Consider the following 23,203-nt stretch of genomic DNA (forward strand, 5'->3'; position numbering starts at 1 on the left):
AAGAAGAAGAAGAAGAAGAAGAAGAAGAAGAAGAAGAAGAAGAAGAAGAAGAAGAAGAAGAAGAAGAAGAAGAAGAAGAAGAAGAAGAAGAAGCAGCAGCAGCAGCAGCAATGTGGGGTCAAGGAGATAGCTCAGTAGAATAAGCGCTTGCCTGGCAAGTGCAGGGTCCTGAGTTCAATTCCCAGAACTGCTAAAAAAAAAATAAATAAAGAAGCAATGTGTGCCATTCTGGCATTACAATGGTGGAGTTGGTAGGAGTGCCCAGGCCAAACAGTGAGGCTAGACATAGGGTTGTTGGCCCAAAAAGAGTGCTGAATTTTTGCTGTACAGACTTAAAAATGCAGAGAGTCATGCTGAGCTTAAGGGTTTAGATGTAGATTCTCTGGTTATTGAACACATCCAGGTGAACAAAGCATCCAAGACGGGCCACCGTACTTACAGAGTTTATGACTGGATTAACCCATCCCTGAGCTCCCCCTGCCATAGTGAGATGATCCTTACTGAAAAGGAACAAATTGTTCGTAAACCAGAGGAGGAAGCTGCACAGAAGAAAAAGATACCCCAGCAGAAACTGAAGAAACAAAAACTTATGGCGCGGGAATAAATTAAGCATAAAATAAATGCAAATAAAATTTAAAAAAATAAATAAGTGAACCAGCATGCAAGGTTAACATAGTAAAACTACAAAACTGAGAAATCTGAGTTTTGCAGAGATTAAATTACCTGTGGGATTGGTGAGTTTGGCTGAGAGTCATGTTTAGGTCCTTCTAACATAAAGGTCTATATTTTAAATAATTTTAGACAGAATGACATATTTTTCTTCTTACCCTTAAATGTCTAATTTATTTTAAAACAGTGAAAAATTAAGAGTAATATATTGTATGTAGGTTTCATCCAGAACTTGATTAACCTGGAAAAATTCAGGCTGAAAGGTTGACTACATTTTTTTTGTTGGGGGGGTACTGGGAATTGAACTCAGGACCTCACACTCCCGAGGCAGGTGCTGTGCCACTGAGCTCTATCCCCAGAAGGATGACTACCAGTATATCTGACAAGACATATATTAAGGCCTTAGACTAACTATGATGCTTTAATTTTTGAATACTTGGATCATACATCCCAGAACTATACTTAACTTCTATTGGTCAAAGGAAAAGTATTTATTATTTCAAAACTAAATCTGTTAGTAAATTAATAATCACAAAATCTCAAATGTGAAAAAACTCAACTAGGTAATTCACATGGAAGACGTTGTTTTATTGATACACAAGAACCTACTTGTGTTTCTATTAAAATTACAACAAATAATGTATCCTGAGATGGTATTATTTATAGTTTATACTATAAAATATTTCAGTACAGAAAGATAAATCACTTGTTCTAAGATAGATTTAAAGTAAAAAAGATTTAAAATATCCTATGTTCTTTATAAACTCAGGACTACTCAGTGAAATAATATGCTATCTTCTTACCATGGAAATCCATATTGAAGCCATCAATAAATTGTTCTCTGAAGCCAGACACTACAGGTAGTATTTTTTTTTATAATAGAACTCTATTGAGAATGAATCCACTGAAAATTTTTCATAGTGATATTCTGTGAACATGTATATAAACTACAATAGATCAGAATTCTAAGATGGCTTTTAAGATCCCCTCATCAGATGTGCACACTCTGCATAATGTGCATGGCTGGGATTCTGATGACTCTTATTCCATGGTGATGTGATATTTATGACTCAGCTGTCTTTAACAATGGAAGATTATCTCTGTGGGAATAACTTAACCACGTGAGCCCTTTAAATCTGAGTCAGGGTCGGAAACAGAAATCAGAGAAGGATTCAGGGAAAGAAGATTCCCCATTGCCAGTCCTGAAGATAGAGAAGGACATGGGACCGGACCTGAGAGAAACCTGTTAGATCTAAGCGTGAACCTGCTTCCTACCCAACTGTGGTCAAAACTACATATTTCCATACCAAGAAACTGAATTCTGTCAACAATCTAAGTGAGTTTAAAAGTAGAATCTTCCCCCTGAGCCTCCAAAATAGTATTCAGTGCAGATAACATGTTGACTTCAGGTTTATGAACAGAGAGCTCAACCACATGGTGCAGAAACAATAAGGTAGAACTAGGTGGGGTTTCAACCAACAGTCAGTGGTAATTTGTTAAAAAGCAATAGGAAAAGAATATAATTAAGGCAAAATCTATAACAACTTCCCACAAGGAAGGTAAACACATAGTACATGCATGTATTAATAAACTAAAATAATTTTTAAAATCATCGGTATGTTATAGTCTGGTCTTCCAGTAATCAAAATGAAAAGGTGATAAATTTGAGAATTCTTAATACAGCTATTTACAATTTGAATCTATTGAATGGGAAAGTAAAATAAACACAACTTTGGAACATACCTAATGGGTTCTAGGACAACAGAAAATGCTAGGTCTGCTTAATTCAGTCTGTCCAGCCTGCTAGCACAGCAGCTACGCTCTCACTCACAGTTGCATTTCTCTGAAGCCTACAGTTCTGATACTGCAAGGCCAAAAACAGACTAACATTTCTATTCATCTTTGCAGTGTCAGATACTTCTTTGCATCTGTCAAGTTCAAATTCCTAAAAGAAAAAAGCTAGTATAATTTTCAGGTTAGCAGATTTTACAACAGCAAAGAATCCTCTTGACCTGTAATTTTTGAAATAATAAACCTAGATTATACTAGTCAAAATATTATCATATGAATCAATTAAATTTGTGTTCATATTAAATTATATATAAAAACATTGTTTCAAGTGAAATCCTATAAAACTCACAAAGATACCTGTGAGACTCCATAAATGTAACTGCATTCCTGGATTAGTGATGAGATTTTTTTTTTCTCAAATATTTACAAACTACTATCATTCTGACCTCTTACTGAGAGCAAACACTGGTTGCCAATCAAGGCAAGTATCCAGAACTTTCTCTGCTATTCTATCAAGCAAAGCACACCAGTAGACAACGTATAATATGCCAGGCTGCGCCCCTGCAGAGTGTTTTGAGTTAGACCAGATGCAAGTGGTGGCTTACTCCTGGGTCAGAAGAAAGGGGAAGCCAATGACTTTCAAGCCACAATAAATAGATTTCTGCATTAGTCAGAATATGTGCAAGACAAAGAGACCAAAAAGAGTTCTGCTGTAATTCTACCTGGCTCACCTGTTTGTAGAAAAAGGGAGGAAAGTACTCATATGAAGAAATTACTGTATTATGAGACCAAAGAAAACAAAACTTTTCTCCTCAAACAGTCCCAGAACAAATATGAAAATAGCAAAGCAAAACACCCACTTAAAAGGGCCCACTGGAGGGTGAACACTGTAATGAAAGTTCATACATACAATATCTTAAGTCCATCTTGACTATTGTACAACTTTCATAAATTCATCATTGTATCACTTTACTTTGAGTAGGAACTCTGATCCAGGACAAATTCACAAGATAGAAAAGCCAGCCCTGGGAAAAAAAGTGAATTAAGTGCCACTGAAAGAAAGGTTAGAAGTTTTAGGTCACTACATCCAGAATTAAAGTGAATATGCACATATCTCTGCAGAAATAACTGAGAACTTGGCAATCACAAATTGCTTTAAAATAAGTTAAAGTGAATGCAAACTTAATTCATCTCTAGTGTTTTTTTAATTCTCATATGCTGTAGCCAAGTAGTCCCACTGAGACACAGTTGGACAAATCTGCCCATACTATTCAAGCAGACTCATCAGCACCCACAGCACGAATGTACACAATTTAGTTTAAGATTCAGTTTCTTTTCATTGAGACTGAAGAGACTGCCAACTACATTCAATATCAGGTTTTCAGAGCCTCCATAAAGAATTCTGCCCCATGCCAAACAGTTATTTTAAGAAGCTCACTGTACAAGTGACCCATTAAAGAATTTTTTAATTCACCAAAAGATCAGAGTCTGACACCAAATGCTGACTTTTACTTAGCAATGAGAAGATTATTAGTGGAAAAACAGAGATAAAAGTTCTTCATAGGCTTTACCGATAGTAAAACAAATAAAGAAATAAAAACACATTATCTGGCACTAGTATTTTACTTATTTTCCCCTTTGTTATCTGCTTCTATGCAAGAAATTAATACTTTCCAAAAGCAGTTAACTTACACTGTTAGGTGAACTGTGGTGAGTCCAAATGTCTGACTAACCCATACAAAAATATAAACATTGGGATTTCTGTCTACACCTACTATTGAAGGACACATGCTCTCTGAAGTCACACAACCATGATTTAAAATACCTAGCAATATGACTAGTCATACTAGCAATATGACTGCGTATGTTGTTGAACCTCCCAGGTTGATCAATGTTTAATGCATGACCCAGAGGGAACAAAATCATACATACATGCACGAAACTTTTTATACAGCAGGTGGTCAGTGAGTACAAATTCTTTTCTTTTTTCTTCCCAATTCCAATCCAATTTTAATACAGTGTAGGCACATGGCATTCTGTACCCTAGAACTCTCCTGCCATATGCATTAACTAAATAAGAAAAGAGAAAGTCCAATGTGGGAAATGAACAGGTGGATCTAGCAATGATGACTTTCAAACTGGAGTGATTTTTTGATCTCATACTACAACATTGCAACTTACTCTCTATAACTGCAATAATTTCAGGAACTGTACATTTTGGGGTTCTTTACTGAATTCCAAGAGACTAGCAAAAATATACCTTTATTAAACTCATGCACTGTCCTGGAAAAATCCCACAAGAGTAAGCACTTTTTTTTTTTTGACATAATTTCCTCCCTAAATTAAAGTCTGTGTACCAAGGTACCTATTAACATACAGGTCAGTGTAAGACAGAAATAGTACATGTATCAAATTACCCCAAGGTCTGAATGGGGGGGGGTAAGATGTCATTGCTACAAGCTTTCAGCTCACAGCTGGTGGCAAAGCTGAGCCTAGCCTGTCTTGTTCTGTGTCTCTTCACCACCTACAGCCCACTGTAATCCCAAAAGTCTTCACAGGAACTTGTTTAGCAAATATCTGTAGTATCCTTACTTAAACTGAGTCTTTTTACATCCTTCCAAGAGTTATGATCTAAAAAGTTCTGAAAAACTCTTTGTTTTTATACCTATTTTTCTTAATCTGTAGTCTGCTTCCTGTGGCTACTCAGCATTGACTAACATCAGGCTCTTCTGATAAATTAATACATCTATCTACAATGTATAGGAAACAAGGCTACTCTCAAGAGTGAAAATTCCATGCTTATGTGTTACTTTACTCAAGATAATTAAAGAATTTAGAATATGACAACACTATATGGACAGCAATAAAAAGATAGCTATCTGTCAGTGAAAATAAAACAAAAATATAGGAGAGATAATATAATTGTTAACTCAATCTGTGCTAGCTCTAAAAGTCCTCACTATAAAGTAGCTGTTTAAAAAGACAATTCTGGAGGCCAGGGAGACGGCTCAGTGGAATAAGTGCTTCCCTGGCAAGCACAAGGGCCTGAGTTCTAACCCCAGTTCTGCAAAAAAAATAAAAAGACAATTCTATTTATGGGACAAAATTTTGTGGGTTTTTTTCACCTAAGTTATTTTGAAAGTCATCATTGCTAGATCAACTTATTAACTTCCCTCACTAGGCTTCTCTTTTCTTATTTAGTTAATGCATATGGCAGGAGAGTTCTAGGGTACAATTAATGCCATGTCTCTACACTGTATTAAAATTGGACTAGAACTGGAAAGCAAAAGGAAAGTATTACAATGAAAATCTCTATTACTTCAAGCATACATACAGACAAACATACTACAATGTATTCATCTACTTCTCAAGCACTTATGTACATTATTCATAATAATAAGCAATCCAGTCTTATATCTTCTTGCTACTCTTACACCCATGCTAACATCTATCTTAGTGTACAAGCCTTTTATAACTAGTACAAACCAAATTTTAGAGCCATGAAATTAGCATGTGCTTTGGAAGTATTGTCTTTTAATAAAGACATGAGGGGCTTCTAAGTCTATATCTTGTTAAAACCACACAAATTGTTAATAGAGAATCAGAAGATTACAGATTGCATCTAAGACAAATGCAAGGATGTCCTCTTAATGTAAACTTGGGTAGCCACAAACCTGGCTAGAGGAGAATTCTTGTTTTCTTCTCACAAATCTTACCCTGTCCTGGACTTTATATCACAACACATCTCTGCTTACTCATTCTAATATCATTTTTGCCCAGTCACACAAATCTGTACTTAATGTCTCTGCTTTACCATTATTATAACCCTTTACAAAAGTGATCATACAGCCAAAGTAGAGTCTGACTGCAGGGTGAGACCTACATTCTGTGGTTTTATCACCTCCAACATGAATTTCCAAAGGATCCTATCACATTAGTTCAGAGTAATTACTGGAGATGTTAACTTGATAATGTACACCGCAGAACGTGTAAGATACAAACAGGGATAGCATATAAAGGGGACCATGACAGCCCCTAGAGGTCTTAGAGCTTCCTAAATTTAATACCAAACAAAAACAAAAATTAGGGGAAAAAAAGTTCCTACAGGATGTTTTTGAAAAATTCAAAAACAACAGGAACAAAAAACCACTTTCCCTGGAGATGACACAGCAGAGGCCTTTTCTCCTTGCATTTTATAAGGTTGCTTCATAAAATATAATCCTTATTCCCAGGCCTTTTCTATTTCTCTAGGTTTCTTTAACATTGAATATTTAGGGGCCTGGGGAGATGGCTCAGTGGAATAAGCGCTTCCCTGGCAAGTGCAAGGGCCTGAGTTCAATCCCCGGTTCCGCAAAAAAAAAAAAACATTGAATATTTAATGCTATTCATTAATATTTTCTCACTTCTCAAACAATTTTATGGATTAAATCCTCATACATGTGAAATAAAATTGGAAGTAAACCAGTTCTCTAGTGCCATTTTTCTAGAGGTGAAACATAACAGGTTATAACCAAATAAAAGGTACTATTAATATACAGTTTACAAAATAACCCATGTCTCTGTTAATAATTCAGTAAAGCTAACCACATAATATTGGGGAGCATGTGAAAAATGCATGTCTTTCTGGAAGACCTTTTGATCACTATCTCACCTCATTTTGAGAAACAGCCTCATTTTTGAGAATAATCAGGTTCCCGGCACTCAGCCTACTTTGACCTGTGAGGTTCCTGCTGTCAGCCACTGCTGCTTGGGCTCCCCCAGGCCCTGGTCCTGTCTGGGCCCCTGTGTTGTAAAACATGAAAGTATCACTCCCTGAGCCTGCTGTCAGACAGGCCTTATAACAGTAGGTCTTGGTAAGAGAGCCATTCCCTCGAACCTCAATGAAGTGAGGTTGCACTTTGAGGCCATGTGGTAACCTCGCATCAATGTTGTTGTTGGCCTGTTTGTACAGTTCTGCAGGGCACCTCTCTCTCACTCCACAGAAGCCTCCACAACATGCAGTGCCATATGCAGTGTAGCGGTAGCACTTGATGATGCTCAAAACAATGATTGTTAAAAGAAATATAAAAGACACTGTGCTTAATGCTATTATCAGATAAAGTGTGATTTCAGAGTATGTCCGAGCACTCTTAACATGTCTCTGAGTATCAGGGAGGATTTTAGAAACCCTGTCCACCACAGCTATTGTAATGGCCACAGAGGATGAAAGTGGTGGCTCTCCATTGTCACGGACCACCACAGTCAGATTGAAAGTGGTACCACTCTCATCTCCAATCTTCCTGGTAGTCCTAAGTTCTCCTGTGTGCAGCTCTACTTTAAAGAGGTCCAAGTCAGAAGTCTGGGCTAGATCATAAAAGAGCCAAGCATTTTGCCCAGAGTCTGAATCCATGGCTATGACTTTGGTGACCAGATAGCCAGCAGGGGCAGTTCTAGGCACCATCTCAATGGCTGCTGATGAGTTGGTTGAGGTAGGATACAGAATATGAGGGGCATGGTCATTCATGTCCACCACATACATGTTGGCCGTCACAGTGCTGCTCAATGGTGGGGTTCCCTTGTCTTGTGCCTCCACAGTCACGAAGAACTCCCGAAGCTTCTCATAGTCAAAGGAATTGACAGCATAAAGGCTGCCACTAACACTGTTAATGGAGACATAAGAGGTAACTGGCAGCCCTTGAATCTCCCTCTCTAGGAGGGAGTAAGTCACCTCTGCATTCTCCTTTTCATCTGGGTCTGTGGCTTCCACAGTGCAGAGCAACGCCCCTGGCAAGTTGTTCTCCTGGACATAGATGGAATAGGAGTCCTTCAGAAAGCTTGGTGGATTGTCATTGATGTCAGAGATCTTAACCTGCAGTGTTCTCTGGGATGTGAGTTGTGGTATTCCCCCATCAGTAGCTGTCACTGTGATGTTGTAGGCAGCCACCTTTTCACGGTCCAGCGGGCCACTCACCACTAGTGTATAGGAGTTTCCATAGCCATTCAGACGGAAAGGCAGTGTGGCCTCCAGACTTAGGCTCACTTTCCTGTTGGGACCTGAGTCTTGGTCATTGACACTGAGAAGAGCCACAACGGTGTTGGGTGCAGCATCCTCAGGCACTGGACTATACAGGTCTGTGAGCACCACCTCTGGTGCATTGTCATTTACATCCACAATGTCCACCTGCACCTTACAGTGACCTGCCATAGGCACTGGACCCCGGTCAGTCGCCTGCACATAGATCTGATAGGAAGAGGCCTCTTCATAATCCAACGCCCCACTTACTCGCACTTCACCAGTAGTGGCATCTATGCTGAACAGCTGCCTCTCCCGATCTGAGGTGTAGCTGCTCAAGGAGTACCTGAGTTCCCCATTGGAGCCCTCATCTGGGTCTGAGGCATTCAGCTTCACCACCAAGGTATCAGGGGGCGCGTCCTCTCGCAGCTGGACGCGGTAAGTGGACTGGTCAAAGGCAGGAGAGTTGTCATTAGTGTCCAGGACTCGCACAGAGATCTGAGCTGTGCCTGAGTGAGCTGGACTGCCCCCGTCCACGGCTGTGAGAACCAGGTGGTGCAAAGCCGCCTGCTCCCGGTCTAGGCCCTTGCGCAGGACCAGCTCCAGCACCTTACTGTTCTCCTGCAGGGGTTTAAGGTCCAGCTCGAAGTGCTCGCTGGGGCTGAGCTCGTAGGTCTGCACTGAGTTGGTGCCCACGTCGGGGTCCTGCGCGCTCTCTATGTGAAAGCGCGCTCCAGGCGCCACCGACTCGCTTACCTGAAGCTGGTAGTCCGGCCGCGGAAAACGCGGTGAGTTGTCGTTGATGTCCAGGATCTCCACTTCCACAGCGCTCACCGCCACGGGGTTGTGCGCTAGCACTTCCAAGCTAAGTAGGCAGCGAGGCCGCTGCTCGCACAGAGCCTCTCGATCGATGCGCTCGTTGACGAAGAGCGCTCCGCTCGTCAGGTCCAGCTCCAGGTAGCGAGGGCTGGGCGCACCCAGATGGTTGATGCGCAGGCAGCCCGGCCCCAAGCGCCGCAGTTCCAACCCCAGTGCTCTCGCCACGTTGCCCACGAGCGCGCCGGGTGCCTGTTCCTCCGGTACCGAGTATCGTAACTGGGAGGCCGCTGGGCCCAGCAGGAGCAGGAAAGGCAGCAGCAGCAGCCAGGGCAGGGGCTGCCGGAGACGCGGGCGTTCTGTCGGCCGAGGTCTGGTGCCTGCCTGCTCCATAGCCGCCGGCCGCGGCGGAGGCAGCCGGGCAGGGCCGGAGGCAGCAGTTCCGCCAGCCGCGCTCCACGCCTGGGCCCCGCCTCCGCCTCCGCTCCCGCCGCCCCGCGCCCGCGGCTCCGGGGCTCACGCGCTAGCACACGCCCGGGGCCGCTCCCCTCGTGGGCAGCCGCCTGGGCTCCTGGGCCCGCCGCCCCCGCTGGCTCCCCATGTCCCAGCTCCTCCACTCGCCTCGAGTCCTTCACCCCGACTCTGCTTCCTGACGCCGCTCCCGCAGCCGCTGCTCCAAGGGGAGGGAAAAGGAAGCCGAAGGGGAGGGGGAGAGGGAGGAGTGCACCGCAAGTCCTGTGCCAATTCCGCACCGAAGTGGCGGGCAGCGACCCCGGACCGCCCAGCCACTCCAGTTCCGTCTCCTTCACCCTGGACCTGCCGGGTTCCCGCCGCCCGCGGCAGCACGGACACTCCCTTTCTCCCTACCCCCACCGGCCTGTGCATTCGCTCTCCACTGTCTCGCGCCTGCTTAGCGAGTCTTGTAAGGAGATTAGTCGGAGAAACGCAGTTAAGTCTCTAGAGCTCCGGCTATCAGCTCCCCAGGAAAATATTTATTTCTAAGCACAATCTAGGAAAATAAACCGACGGGCCACTCCCTCATTATGGGGACCTGGGCGGTGGCTCTAAAATTGAAATGAAACTAAACGCTGGGGAGAGGCTCCGGAGCTCCTGGGAGGGCGACTAATTATTTATCTGACCCCCACCCACACACACACACACATCTTCCCGGGCACATTCTTAAGTACTACAGAAAGTGCTTAGCTCTTAAGGCAGAGCGCTACGGTGGCTAATCCCATCCTCTTTGGGCGAGCAAGCCTAAAACTAGCATCCTGGGGACCCAACACTCAGATCTGCTCCCAGCCAGGTGGACATTACTTTCAGTGTATGCCTTGGCAAATGACTGATACTTCAGTGTTCAAAATACTTCTTTAAACAATTATCTCCACTAGGCTGCAGGCAAACCTCTTATTTGGCCCATTTTGATCACAGTGGGGAAAAATCTGGTTAAAAAAAAAATTAAGAGCTTCTTCCCTCAAGCTTTTCTTAATCTTCATATCTTTTTCACTTATCATCCAAGACATTTTCTTTCAAGAGTGATTTTAATTTTTTTCTTTAATGGATGACCATGTCTTCAACAATCTGTGAAACCCTTTAATCAAGAGAGTTACTGTTGCTCTTCCAAGCCAGGCTGGAATCTGTACTCCATTAATGCTTTGGAGAAAAAGAAAAGAAAAGAAAAATCTGCTGTTATTAAGCAAAATGTGGGTGGCTGAGATTTATCTTACAACAGCCAGCAATTTTTGAGGCTGCAGCTCATCTTCTATAAACATAAGGCTCCTATAGAATTCTGTGCCCCTGTGTCCCTAAGACTCCCCTTTATACTGCTGCAAAGGCAACGCACAATTTCTCCTCAATGAACAAGGAAGCAGAGAGAGCACAGGAAGTCTTTCTGTGCTGTGTCATTGCCTTTGCTTCTCAGTTGTGAATATTCACCCTTCCTAGGCCCTCTCATCTCTCCCACAGGGGTTTAAAATCTATTGCCCCATGTTCAAAAAGCACTCCCTAAAATGTCCTTTCTCTTCCTCATCTCCCAGCATCCTCTGGGTAACTCTGTAGCTACTGACTGGAACAAGGCCAGGGTAAGATCTGACATTTGGCATACCATTAAGGGAGCCAAGGTTATGCGCCCAACACCCAAACTGCAAACGCTTGTAGTAACACATCTCTTTCCACCTGCCACGTGTACTCACAGTATTTCACAATCTAACTGATTTTATTTTTAAGAAAACTGAAAACTCCCAGCTTCCTTTTATCATGGCTTATTTGTCCTCTTTGTTCCCTCAGTGGTGCAGAGGGGGAAGCAATTTCCATCAAAATCTATTCCTGTCTCCTTTCTACGATCTCTGGCTTCTCCCTCTTCGGCCTGAATCCTCCCCAAACCTCCCTCAGTAACTGTGTCTCTGTTTGCTGTGGTAATTTGATCACAGGGAGCCTTAATCTCTCAAGTGCACAAATTGTAGACCTGGCCTATGTCCTCACCCATTATTTATTTCTAGAAACAAATGGCTTATAAGTGGAATCGAGTTATAAGTTGTCAGGAAAAGTGACCCTTCTTCCCCTCAACTGCTCCCAGCCCTCACAGCTGCTGCCACCTCTGCCCACAGCTCAGCCACCTGCCACTGGGTATTGACCATACATGGCCTTGTGCCCCTGAAAAGATCACAGGCACTTAAGGAAGAGATTAAAGTGATAGAGGCTTCATGGTGTTTTTAATGGAAGCCTGGAAGTGACATGTCTCAGGAGAACAACCATGGCCTGTCTTTCAGCAATCCTGCCATCTCTCAGCAAGGACACCTGCCAGGTTGTCCATTTTGATGCTTCAAGACCATGAGCTCCAGCTAGTACTTACCCCCTCATTAACTGAGAAGGCAAATATAGAGACAATGCAACGTGGTGCCACAGTGATTTCCTTCTTCATGCTATTATGCTCAGGCTCCTGAACCTACCAACTGTTGGAATGTGATTTCTCAAACTATTTGTAAGTGACCTTTCTATAAATATTAATACTAATGTCCTGACCATAGAAAAATGCATTCCTTCCCTTAGAATTTAGGAAACTCCCGTTATGAAGCAGAACAGTGATTAGAAGTACAGCAATTGAAGTCAGTTTCGAGCTTGTGAGTGCCTGTGTGCTTTTAGCTTTAAACTTACCTAAACTTTCAGTTTACTTTCTTCAAATGGGGAAAATACTATTAAGTAAATCTTAGGGAACATATTATGATTACATGAGCTATTGTATGTAAAGCAATTTGAGCACTGATTGACAAATCGTTGTTATTATGAGCATCATTGATGATGATGTTACTAAATGTAGCAATTTATTATCATCAGACATATCCTACTGATAAGTTTGTATATGTCATAGTCCCTTAAATAATGAACACAGGTAAGTGCCTATAATAATGCCATCTAAGAAATCAATAATAATGGGGAACATGAGGGGCCAGGCATATGCTTCAGCAGTATAAGCACCTGCCTGGCAAGCACAAGGTCCCAAGTTCCATCGCTGGTACCAAAAAATAAGATAAAATATAAAATAAATAATTGGGTACATGAATGTGCAGCAAAGTTAAACTTTCCCAATTGTTTTTCTGAATTATTTCTAGAACTTATGCTATATGTTGAAAACAAAACTCAAAATAGTACCTTTTTTATATCACCAGGGAAAAGAAATTTCTGCCATGAGAAAAGATTTTGTTTCTTCACAAAAGGCTGATCGTTTTAGGATTCATAGAAATATCTTAGCAAGCTGAGCATGCTGATTCCCAAACATGCTGTAATCTCCAATACTCAGCCTAACACTCGGCACTGACAGGCTGAATTAAGGTTTTTAGAGTAGAAAAATTTACAAATTTACTGGTGCAATTATAAGTAAAGATAATTTTCTTCTCTTTCCTTCTCAAAATCTTGTATACACTTACAGGTTCAACTCAAAATTTGCATAATCTATGAAAATGTTTATTATAAATGAAAAGATTATTTTTTCTTGTTTCAGTCTATAGCCTACCTCTGGATACAGATATGTGTTATTCTTTAATTCATCCAAACCATAACTATTATCTCTTTATTATCAGCATACCAAAACCAAGAGACATGACTTATATTTGTATGTTCTTCAGTGCATAGGAAACTGTAAACTCCAAATAAATTTTCACTGTTCCATTTTCTTCAGATTCTGTTTAACACACTCAAGAACAGCTACCACAATGGGGGCATTCCCACTTTGCTGAGTATAGACAAACCATGTCTTACAGAGGGAGGGGCAATATTTTTACTTTGGATTTTTTTCTTTAAAAATATCAAATGAAGATATGAAACAAAGTTTCATAATAAGCAGGAAAAGGAACTACTACTAACAAAGCTACTGGACCCTAAGAAAGTGTCTTTCCAAAAGTAACATGTTATCATTTTTTTTAACTTTGTATAAGTAATAAAATAAAGATATTCTGTGCTCGTAACTAATATGAAAAGCAACATGGTTAAAGAAAAGCCATGCTAATATAGAACATTATGTTTGTTTGCCCCTATGCTACACAAAACTTTGAAATAGTACCCCTCAATTCTATTTTTAAATTATATTTATAAAATCCAGCTCTTATGAGGTCATTGAACACAGAAGCAAACCAATCACAACAAAAAATAACTAAACTTACAATAACAATACATGCAGTAAACTCTCCTAATTCATAAAAATTTTTTGCCAGGCATAGTCATGCACACTTGTAATCCCAGCACATGGGAGGCTGAGGCAGGAGGATCATTGGAAGTGCAACACCAGCCTGGGCTACAAAGTGAGCTCAAGGCCAGCCTGAACTGCATAGTGAGACAAAAAACACAAAATATAAAATTTTTTCTCTATTATTAACATCAATACAAACCATTTCATTTTGGGAAACCAAATGATCTGGAGCCTTTTGGCTATAGGGTAAAAGAATATGCTCATTAGTTTGATCAAATTTTGGCCTATTACAAGACTATCCATCAAATAAGGAAGAACGTAGTTTTCACTTTTTTTTTCTGTATTTAGGATGGGGTCTACAGGGTCTCACTACATAGATTAGACTCGTAATGATCCTCTGTTTTCAGCCTCCCAAGTGCTGGGATTACAGGTGTGCACCTCCACACCCAGTCTCAGCGTGCTCTGTGGGCAGGGCTGGCACACTGGGGATCGAACCCTGGCTGCTGCGCTCTGCCTAAGCAGGCGTATTAGTCTGCTGAGCTATCAGGTCAGCCCTGTAGTTTTCACTTTTAGTTCATGAATTCATGTTGCTCCACACACTGAGCACATGTCATATAATAAAAAGAGCCAGACATCCTGAAAACTGTGACCTGAAGTACCTTAAAAGTTACATCCTGTTAAAAAGGAACAGGATTCCTGAACTTCATGCATCCCAAATGGAAAGTACTTTTCAATATAATTACCACAATATATAGAGGTATAGTGGTTGGAAGTTGGGGAGATGAAAAAAAGCTTTTCACTGAATTTTTTCACATGTTCCTTCTTCCAGAGACAATATACAACATTAAAGTATTTGACATTAACAATTGGATTTTGGGGAGAAATTTTCTAAGTTTTTAGTTTTGGAAAACTAATATACCATTGTTTAGAAATGCTGAAATTGGGCTGGGAAGATAGCTTGGCGACATAAGTGCCTGCCTGGCAAGCACAAGGCCTGAGTTTGATTCCTGGTACCACATGCTGTGCCAGACCCAGAACCGGGTATGGTGGTGCATGCCTGTAATCCCACCACTGGGGAGGCTGAGACAGGAGGATCACTATATGTCCAAACTATGTAGCAAGACCCTGCATCAATAAAAATAAAAATAAACTTTAAAAATTTTAAAAAGAAATGTTACAAAATGGTCCTTCATTTATATCCCCTTTTTGTTTAGTTTTGTCAGAGATGGATACTCCATTGCCATTCAAATATAAATATATATATATATATGAATATACAAAATAGTTAGGATAGATATACAGATACTTTCTCTTAGTTCAATGAGAAGATTTGTACTAATAGTGTTTAGACAAGATATGTCTGCAACTTGTACTAAGAATAACTACTACAAAGACAACATATGCAATGTATTAATTATTGTAACTGCCCTACTCACCTGTTTTGAAACTGTCTCATTGCTATTTCTTTCTCAACAAAATTAATTTAAAAAATAAATAAAACAAAAGTTCAAAGTTGAAGCAAAAAAAAAAAAGAAGTACTGAAATTGCTTTGATAAACAATAGGAACTTAAGCTATCTTTGAAGAAATAATGATAAGAAGAGACAGCTAGGCTAATGGTTTGGGGAAGATTGTGCCACATTAACTGGATAAAGTCAGACTTTATTTCTCTATTAGTAGCCTCAATTGAGAGAGCACAATGAGAATCATAGACTATCCAAGGTTGTGACTTACTTAGAAATACCTTACTTAAATTCTTTATCTTTTGTGGAACAAAATAGACAACTGGAACTTAAAACTCCAAGATCAGTGAAGACACAGGAAGCAGAATAAGTGATAATAGTCAACTACCTGTAACCACATAAATGACCTTCCAAGGTACTAAAACATCCTTGCAGAAGTAACTAAAAACTATTTTATTCTACTTTTTTAAAATTCCATTGAGTTTTATATAAATACTTTCAGAACTCTAATACTACTACCATAATTATTTATGAATGCTTCTAAACAAGGCATTCTTTCTCAAACTACTTTGGCTTAAATGAAAAATAGTAACTTCAAACCAACCACATATACTTAAAATACTTTTTCAAATGGGTTATTTTTTCAGTTGGTAGAACCATTGATAAGGGAAATGTTAAGTTTAAAAAGTCTCCCAATATACTCAGAAAGACAAGCGAAGAAAGGCAGCAACATTGTAGAGTAGGTGATTTCATAATTGTTCTAATAGCAGTGTCAAACAATGTTTATTAATGGAATTCATCAACCTGGAAGGAAAGTTTTAATGTGGAACTATAGGGATCTACCTTTGGTCCCATTCCATCAAGCATTTTATTAATGATGTAAGACAAAGAGGCAGCAAGTGTCCAGGCCAACCCAGCAGCAACTTGATCTCTTCTGGAATAAGAATCACAACTGTCTTGATTAAGCTATCTATTTAATTAATTAAAATTAGTGTCAATATTCTATTGGAGATTTAGTATATCCTCTCAATTCATAAGATTTTATTTACATTAACTTCTGGCTTCTGGTATTGCCATTAAAACTTGTTCCAACTTTCCATTCATCACTTAGGACCTCTTACTTTAATAGAATACTACGTTGGCCCTGTTCCTCTTCTGTGATTCTTGGGATTTTAGCCCAAGAATAAAATGGAAATTTGGCACTAAAGCATATGCTTGTTCCCAAGTGGGTTTTGGCCAAAGCATTCATTGATTTCAATAGAACAGCTGAATAAATATTTTATATCTAAACAGATATGCAGATATAGATATATAGATATAGATATTGCTGTGATACCTGGAATTTTAAGTGTCTTCCAGATGAGTCTTTTGTGCAGTGTATGTAAAGGACAAATTTCTGCTTTGTAAAGTTGTTGTGTTTATTGCTTGGAAAACAAACAAATCTACACAGTCCTCAAAGGCATCCATTCATATATTCAGAATATCAAGTAACTCTTGGATTTTGGAGTCCCCTTTATATTCTGATGTCATAAGACTTAAGAGTTTTAATATTATTTCTATGCATATCTAATCTGAGGAACCTAATGAATTTGAGTTGGATGAATAAACCAGATTCCAAAAGAGTGAAGGAATTTTGCCAGAATCTCCAGAAAGCTTTCCCCCCACCATACCCATGTTCCTAGTGGTCTAATAAAACATCTGACCATTATACATGTACCGTTAAGAAAAAAACTATTTGTCATAAACTAGTCATTTCCAATATTTTATTTGGAATCTAATGAATTTTTATAATAAATTTCATTTAGTGATTTAAAACTCTACATGTTTTTGAAATGGTTGGCTTTAGCAAAATCATGATGCAGTAAGAGATCTATATTTCATTTCCAGGGCCAGTAAGATAACTCAGCGGAATAAGTACCAAGCACAGGGACAGGATTGGATCCCTGGTCCCAAATGCCGTGCCAGCCCCACCCTTGGGGTGCGCTGAGCAGGCAACTGAATCTGGGTGTGGTGGTGCATGCCTGTAATCCCAGTGCTGGTGAGGCTGAAAACAGGAGGATCACTGCCAATCTGAGCTGTGTAGTGAAACCCTGTACCAAATACATAAATGGAAAAGAAAAAGCAGTATATTTCATTTTCCAGCCTCCCACTTCAGTACTATATGTCCTGTGTAGGCAATGGGTTTTAGAAATGACTTTCATTTTTCAGAGATAAATCTCACTCATGTATTTCACACATATATTTTGTTATGTAATTCCTTCAGCAGTTATGTGTACAACACATGATAAGATGGGTAAAATATAAACGCTCTCAATTTATCAGGTGAAAATGTACTATGCATATTTATGAATATTAAGCATATTTTTGTTTGTTTGTTTGTTTGTTTTTCTGGAACTGGGGATTGAACTCAGGCCCTTGTGCTTGCCAGGGAAGCGCTTATCCTTTGAACCATCTCTCCGGCCCCTAATATTAAACATATTTTAAGGCATTTTATAAGATAATTAATGGTACCTAAAACCTTTCCTTATGAAAATTCACTTTATTAAAGTTACTTAGAAATGATTTATAGATTCCTTAGTTCTGCTTCTATGTTTTCTTTTTTTCTATCATCAGCAAAGGAAGCACACTATGCTTAACTGACAGAATAATAAGAAAAATTTGGCACTTTTTCTAGTCATACAACATCTCTAAACTAATGGTCTCAAAGATCTTAAAGTCACTTAGCTTGATGTTTCTCTAACAATATACTTTGAATGGTACCAATTTCAGCTTTTCAATATAGAGTAGAAAAAAATATACAAAAGTCCCAAATCAACCAACACTTTAATCTGTAATTCTTCTTTATCCATTTTTCAATCACATGCTATGTAATTATTTTTAGAGGTCCCAGGGATTGAACCCAGGACCTTACGCTTGCCAGGCAGGCACATATGCTACTGAGCTATCTTCCCAGCCCCAACTCTTACTTATGTAAGTCTACTAGTCAGTTCTCTAATAAATCCAGTGAATCAAAGACAATATGAAAAAAAATCAAAGACAGTATGATAGTAACTTTAAGATAATTGAAATAGAATGCTTCAATATTTTACCAAAAATACAGAGTTACTTCAAAGAGAAATAGTATAAAATTCTTACTTCCCTTCCTTCCAATTGAGTATTACATCTATTATAATACACTTGTCAGCCTTGGACATTCAATATCCTTTATAATTAAAATTTCATCATAGCCTTCCATGATTGGTTTTCTGTAGTACTCTGAAGCTGAAATAGTAATCTTTTGATCCAATTATCACATGTTCACTTTGCATCTCATCTGTATATGAAACATTTATTGCTTCATAAATCAATATACATGAAGGACACATTGAACAGTCATGCCTCTTAAGAAATGTGAATTTAATGTCCCTTAAACTGGCAGGAGTTGAAGAATGAAAGGGGGTCTAAATTACAAAATTTATTCTTTCTATGGATCAATAATGACATCTGACTACCTGTTAAGAAAGTAGCATCAGTGCTAATAAAGTAAAGCTGTGAGTTTCCTATGATTTATTTTGAACTTTTTCTGGTCATCTACTTATTTTTTTTAGGTTTAGTAATAATTTAAAATCTATGTTTCTCGAATTAAATTCATCTCATTAAGAATTGTAAAGAACAATAAAAGTAAAAGTCCCTTAAATCATATTCCTTTGTAAATCATTAATAAATACTGAATGTATGTCCCTCCAGACTTTTACCTATGCACATATAAATAAACACACGTATATTGCAAAACAGAATCACATTCTTCACACTATTATGCAACTCTTCATTTTTACTAAACACATGTGATGGGAATTGTTTCACATCTTTATTACATATAATATTGCTTCTTTCATAGTGAATGCTACATAGTAGTCGCTGGATACTTTATAATTTATTTTTACTTCATGATTAACTAACTAAGGGCAGGCCAAGAGGCTCAGCAGATTAAAGCACCTGCAAGCACGCACAGGGGCCAGGGGTTCGATCCCTGGGCCTGATGTGCCGGCCCCATCCTGGGGCACCCTGAGTCAGCAATTGAGACTGGGCGTGGTGGTGCGCACCTATAATCCCAGCTCTTGGGAGGCTGTAAGCAGGTGGATCACTGTGAGTTTGATTTAGTAGTTAGACCCTGAACACCTTGTACACTCTTCCAAAAAAAAAAAAAAAGATTATCTAGATGCTTTTATGAAAGTGTGTGCAAACACATTTATTTTGTGCTCTGTTGAAAGTTTTCCCATTTAAATTTTAGTTAGACATCCACAGTTAGAAAGGAGGAGTAAATTCTAGTGTTCTATAGTAGGCTACAGTGTCAATAGTTAAAAATAATGTACTGCAGATTTTAAATAGCTAGAAGAAAGGACTTTGAATGTTCTCACCACAAAGAAATGGTAAGTGTTTAAGATTGTGGATATGCTAATGACCTTGGTTTTATCATTGAATATTGTATACATGTATCAAAATAGCACAATGTACTCTATAAGTATGTACAATTTTTATGTCTAATTTAAGATACAGGAAGCAACAATATGAGAGAACTTCAGAATATAGTATTCCCCCTTAGCCATGGCTTCACTTTTCCATTATTTCAGTTTCCTATGGTCAACTACAATCTGAAAATACAGTATAGTAAAATAAGACATTTGAAAGAGAATAGTCACATAACTTTTATTGTAATACATTGTTATAATTGCTCTATTTTATTATGTTATTGTTGTTAATCTCTTGCTCTGCCTGATTTATAAATTTTTACCATAATTATATATGAATAGTAAAAACAGTGAATACTGGAGTATCTCTTTCTTTGTATTTGGTCATACTGTGTTCTATTAATAACAGAATTTGCACAAGGTGAAGGTTTGTGGCAATCCTGTGTCAAGCAAATCCATCAACATTACTTTTTCCAATAACAGAGATTTAAAATACATACTGTTTTAGACATAATGCTATTGCACACTTAATAGACTAAGACCAGTATAAATAGAACATTTGTATGCACTGGGAAAGCAAAAATTCATGTTACTTACTTTATTCAATTATTTGCTTTATTGCAGTGATATGGAACTGTACCTCCAAAATCTCAAATTATACTTCATATAGTTTCAAGCATCTGCAGAATGCCTGAGAATTTATCTTCCATAAAAGGGGAAAGTGATGTAAAGAAAAGCAGTGAGATTTGGAGGACAAGGGCACCAGATTTTATGAAAAGAGATCAATATGGAGTAAGCTTATTGCTTTTATTATTTTGGCCTGAGTATAGATCATGGCATAACATACGGAAGCAAAATTTCTGACAGATTTGCATGATTTGATCTGATCTGAGAAGTTAAAAGAGCCAATAACTGTAGCAATACACTGTTTCAAATATTCACCAATATAGAATGTATTTTGGCCTTACGGTAGGTCTAAATAAATTTATTTTTTTTTTATTTTTTTGGCAGAACCGGGGATTGAATTCAGGCCCTTGCGCTTGCCAGGCAAGCACTTATTCTACTGAGCCATCTCCACGGCCCAATAAATTTTAAAAGACGGAAATCATGTGTGCTGTGTTCTCCGACAAAAATGAAGTTATATTAGAAATATCAAAGGCAATAAGATATCAAGGAAACCCACAAATATTTTAAATCTTGAACCCACCTCTAAGTAATCAATGAGTTAAAGCCTAAATCATAAAGGCAATAACAACATTACTTTTAAATGAGTAAAATCGACTCACAATATAGTAAAGTTCACTTGATAAACATAAAGCAGTTCTAAGAGGTAAATTCATGGCTTTCACTTTTTATATTAGGAAGAACTATCTAAACTCATCTATTTAAGAACTATCTAGCCAGGGAGATAGCTCAGTAGGATAAGCACCTGTCTGGAAAGTGCAAGGACCTGAGTTCAATCCCCAGTTCCAAAAAAAAAAAAAACTAACTACAATCCACCTAAGGAATTGTAAAAGTGATGTAAATCTATCAGAATAAGCAGACAATAGTCCATCCCCAACACTGCAATACACTGTTTTGGATCAGCCACCAGCCCTGGAAGGATCTGGAACTTACCTGGCAAAGGGCAGCACAGGAAAAAATCAGTGATGGGGCCATCCTTCTTCACCATGCGGCCAGGCAACTGAGAGGAATGCCAGCCACACAGTAGGACCCCAACTAGGGCACATAAGATGGTCAGGCAACAGTAATGAAAAGGCAAAGTCCAAGATATGAGCTACAGATAGTTAGGTTAACCAGCCTTGTGATTAGGGACAAAGACACCCAGAATAGAAGCAGGTGGGTGATACTGTCCCCTGGTTTTTGTATCATTTTATTTTATCGTTCTTTTTATCTTATTTTCTTGTCCTTTTCCTTTTCTCTTTTTTCCATTTTTTTCTCTTCTCTAGTCGCAGAAAACTAATCCTATGCCCTAATCCCAGAGACTAAATTCAGATAATCCCTCAAATATTCCTTCATTCTTTCTTTTGTACCCCCTTCTCTAATTTCTCAAATATTGTATGATCATCTTCTGTCCTTCAGCCTTGCTTCTACTGTCTTTCCAGTTATCTTTGTTTTATACACCATCCTCCCTAATTTTCTCTACCACATGGTAAAACCACTCTACAAAGGGAAATACTTTTTATAAACACTTCTTTTTTTTTTGTGGCCTGCTCAGCCTACCCCAAAGGCGGGGCTGGCATGGCCTGTGGTGCTAAGGATTGAACTGTGGTCCCCATGCGCTTTGCCTAAGCTTGCCTAAGCAGGTACTTTAGACCACTGAGCTATCTCACAGGCCCAAAAACTTTTAATTTACAATTCATTCTTTTATGTAACTATAGACTCTGCCCACCCCTGGGGCAAGCTGCAACTGGGCATGGTGGTGACTGTAATCTCAGTGCTTGGGAGGCTGAAAACAGGAGGCTCACTATGATCTGTGTAGTGAGATCCCGTAGACTCTGTACTTAATAAATAAAATAAAAATAAATAAATAAATAAATGACTTTGCTCCTGATGTCTAAAGTACAAGATCAGTACCAAACATAGTTTTTCAGTTTCTAAATTATGCTTGCTGCTGTTGTTACTGCTAATTGTACTACTTTAGCTAGGATGTCATATCTATTGTAATCAGTTTTTCTCCCTTCAGGAATAATACAAAGGACTGAATACTGGGTCAAACAAACCAACATCTCACTCTCAATTAATTATGAATGTAGGATCTTGGAAGAGACACAAATCAAGAATCTCCTACACACATAAGGCATCCTTAAAGAACAGACTTTTTCTACAGAGGCCTGGAGTCCAGTGATAACCGATCTGCTACAAAAAGTTGCAACAATCAACACAGAAAACAAAATAAAAATTTTTAATTGAAAGTGACAAGGTGTAGGAGCAAAATGCAACCTCAGATCCCCAGTCACTAAGAACAAGTCCAGGAGACAATGAGATAGAGGAAAATGGAAGAAACACACCTGAAATTTGTGAAATGATAGCAACTAAAGTAAATACTCCATGGAGCTATAGAGTAAATCAGATCAGAAATAATATCTCAGGTAAAAAAAAAGAAATGTCAGGGGCCTGGCCTTAGCTCAGTTGTTTAAGTGGCTGCTTCCACAAGGCTGTCAGCCTCAGGTTGCTGTAGTTCGATCCCCACAACACTCCAGCCAGCCAAACCACCCCTGAGGGCATTCAGAGCAAAAAAATAACAAGTGCTGGAGCAACTGTATCATCGTTGGCCTAGAAATTTCACAAATATTTTTGTACTATGTGTATGAAACATCACATATTAGAAGTGACTAAGTGGAA

At 39.0% G+C, this 23,203-nt stretch overlaps 1 protein-coding gene across 4 annotated transcripts in view; it reads right to left on the reverse strand.

Annotated features, from left to right (window-relative positions):
* The window catches only part of LOC101587656 (protocadherin alpha-C2), a 195,838-nt gene that overhangs the window by 35,745 nt on the left and 136,890 nt on the right, over window positions 1-23,203 (reverse strand). The window contains exon 1 of one of the 4 annotated variants that reach the window (XM_004643868.2): window positions 7,112-10,257. The exons of the other annotated variants lie outside the window; for them this stretch is intronic. Within the exon in view, the coding sequence (XP_004643925.1) occupies window positions 7,112-9,661 (2,550 nt within the window). The 5' untranslated portion in view covers window positions 9,662-10,257. Of the gene's footprint in view, window positions 1-7,111; window positions 10,258-23,203 lie in introns of those variants that run through there. 4 annotated transcript variants of the gene reach the window in all.

The sequence above is a fragment of the Octodon degus genome, unplaced genomic scaffold, assembly GCF_000260255.1.
Source record: "Octodon degus isolate 3935 unplaced genomic scaffold, OctDeg1.0 scaffold00185, whole genome shotgun sequence".
In the NCBI taxonomy this organism is placed as follows: Eukaryota; Metazoa; Chordata; class Mammalia; order Rodentia; family Octodontidae; genus Octodon; species Octodon degus.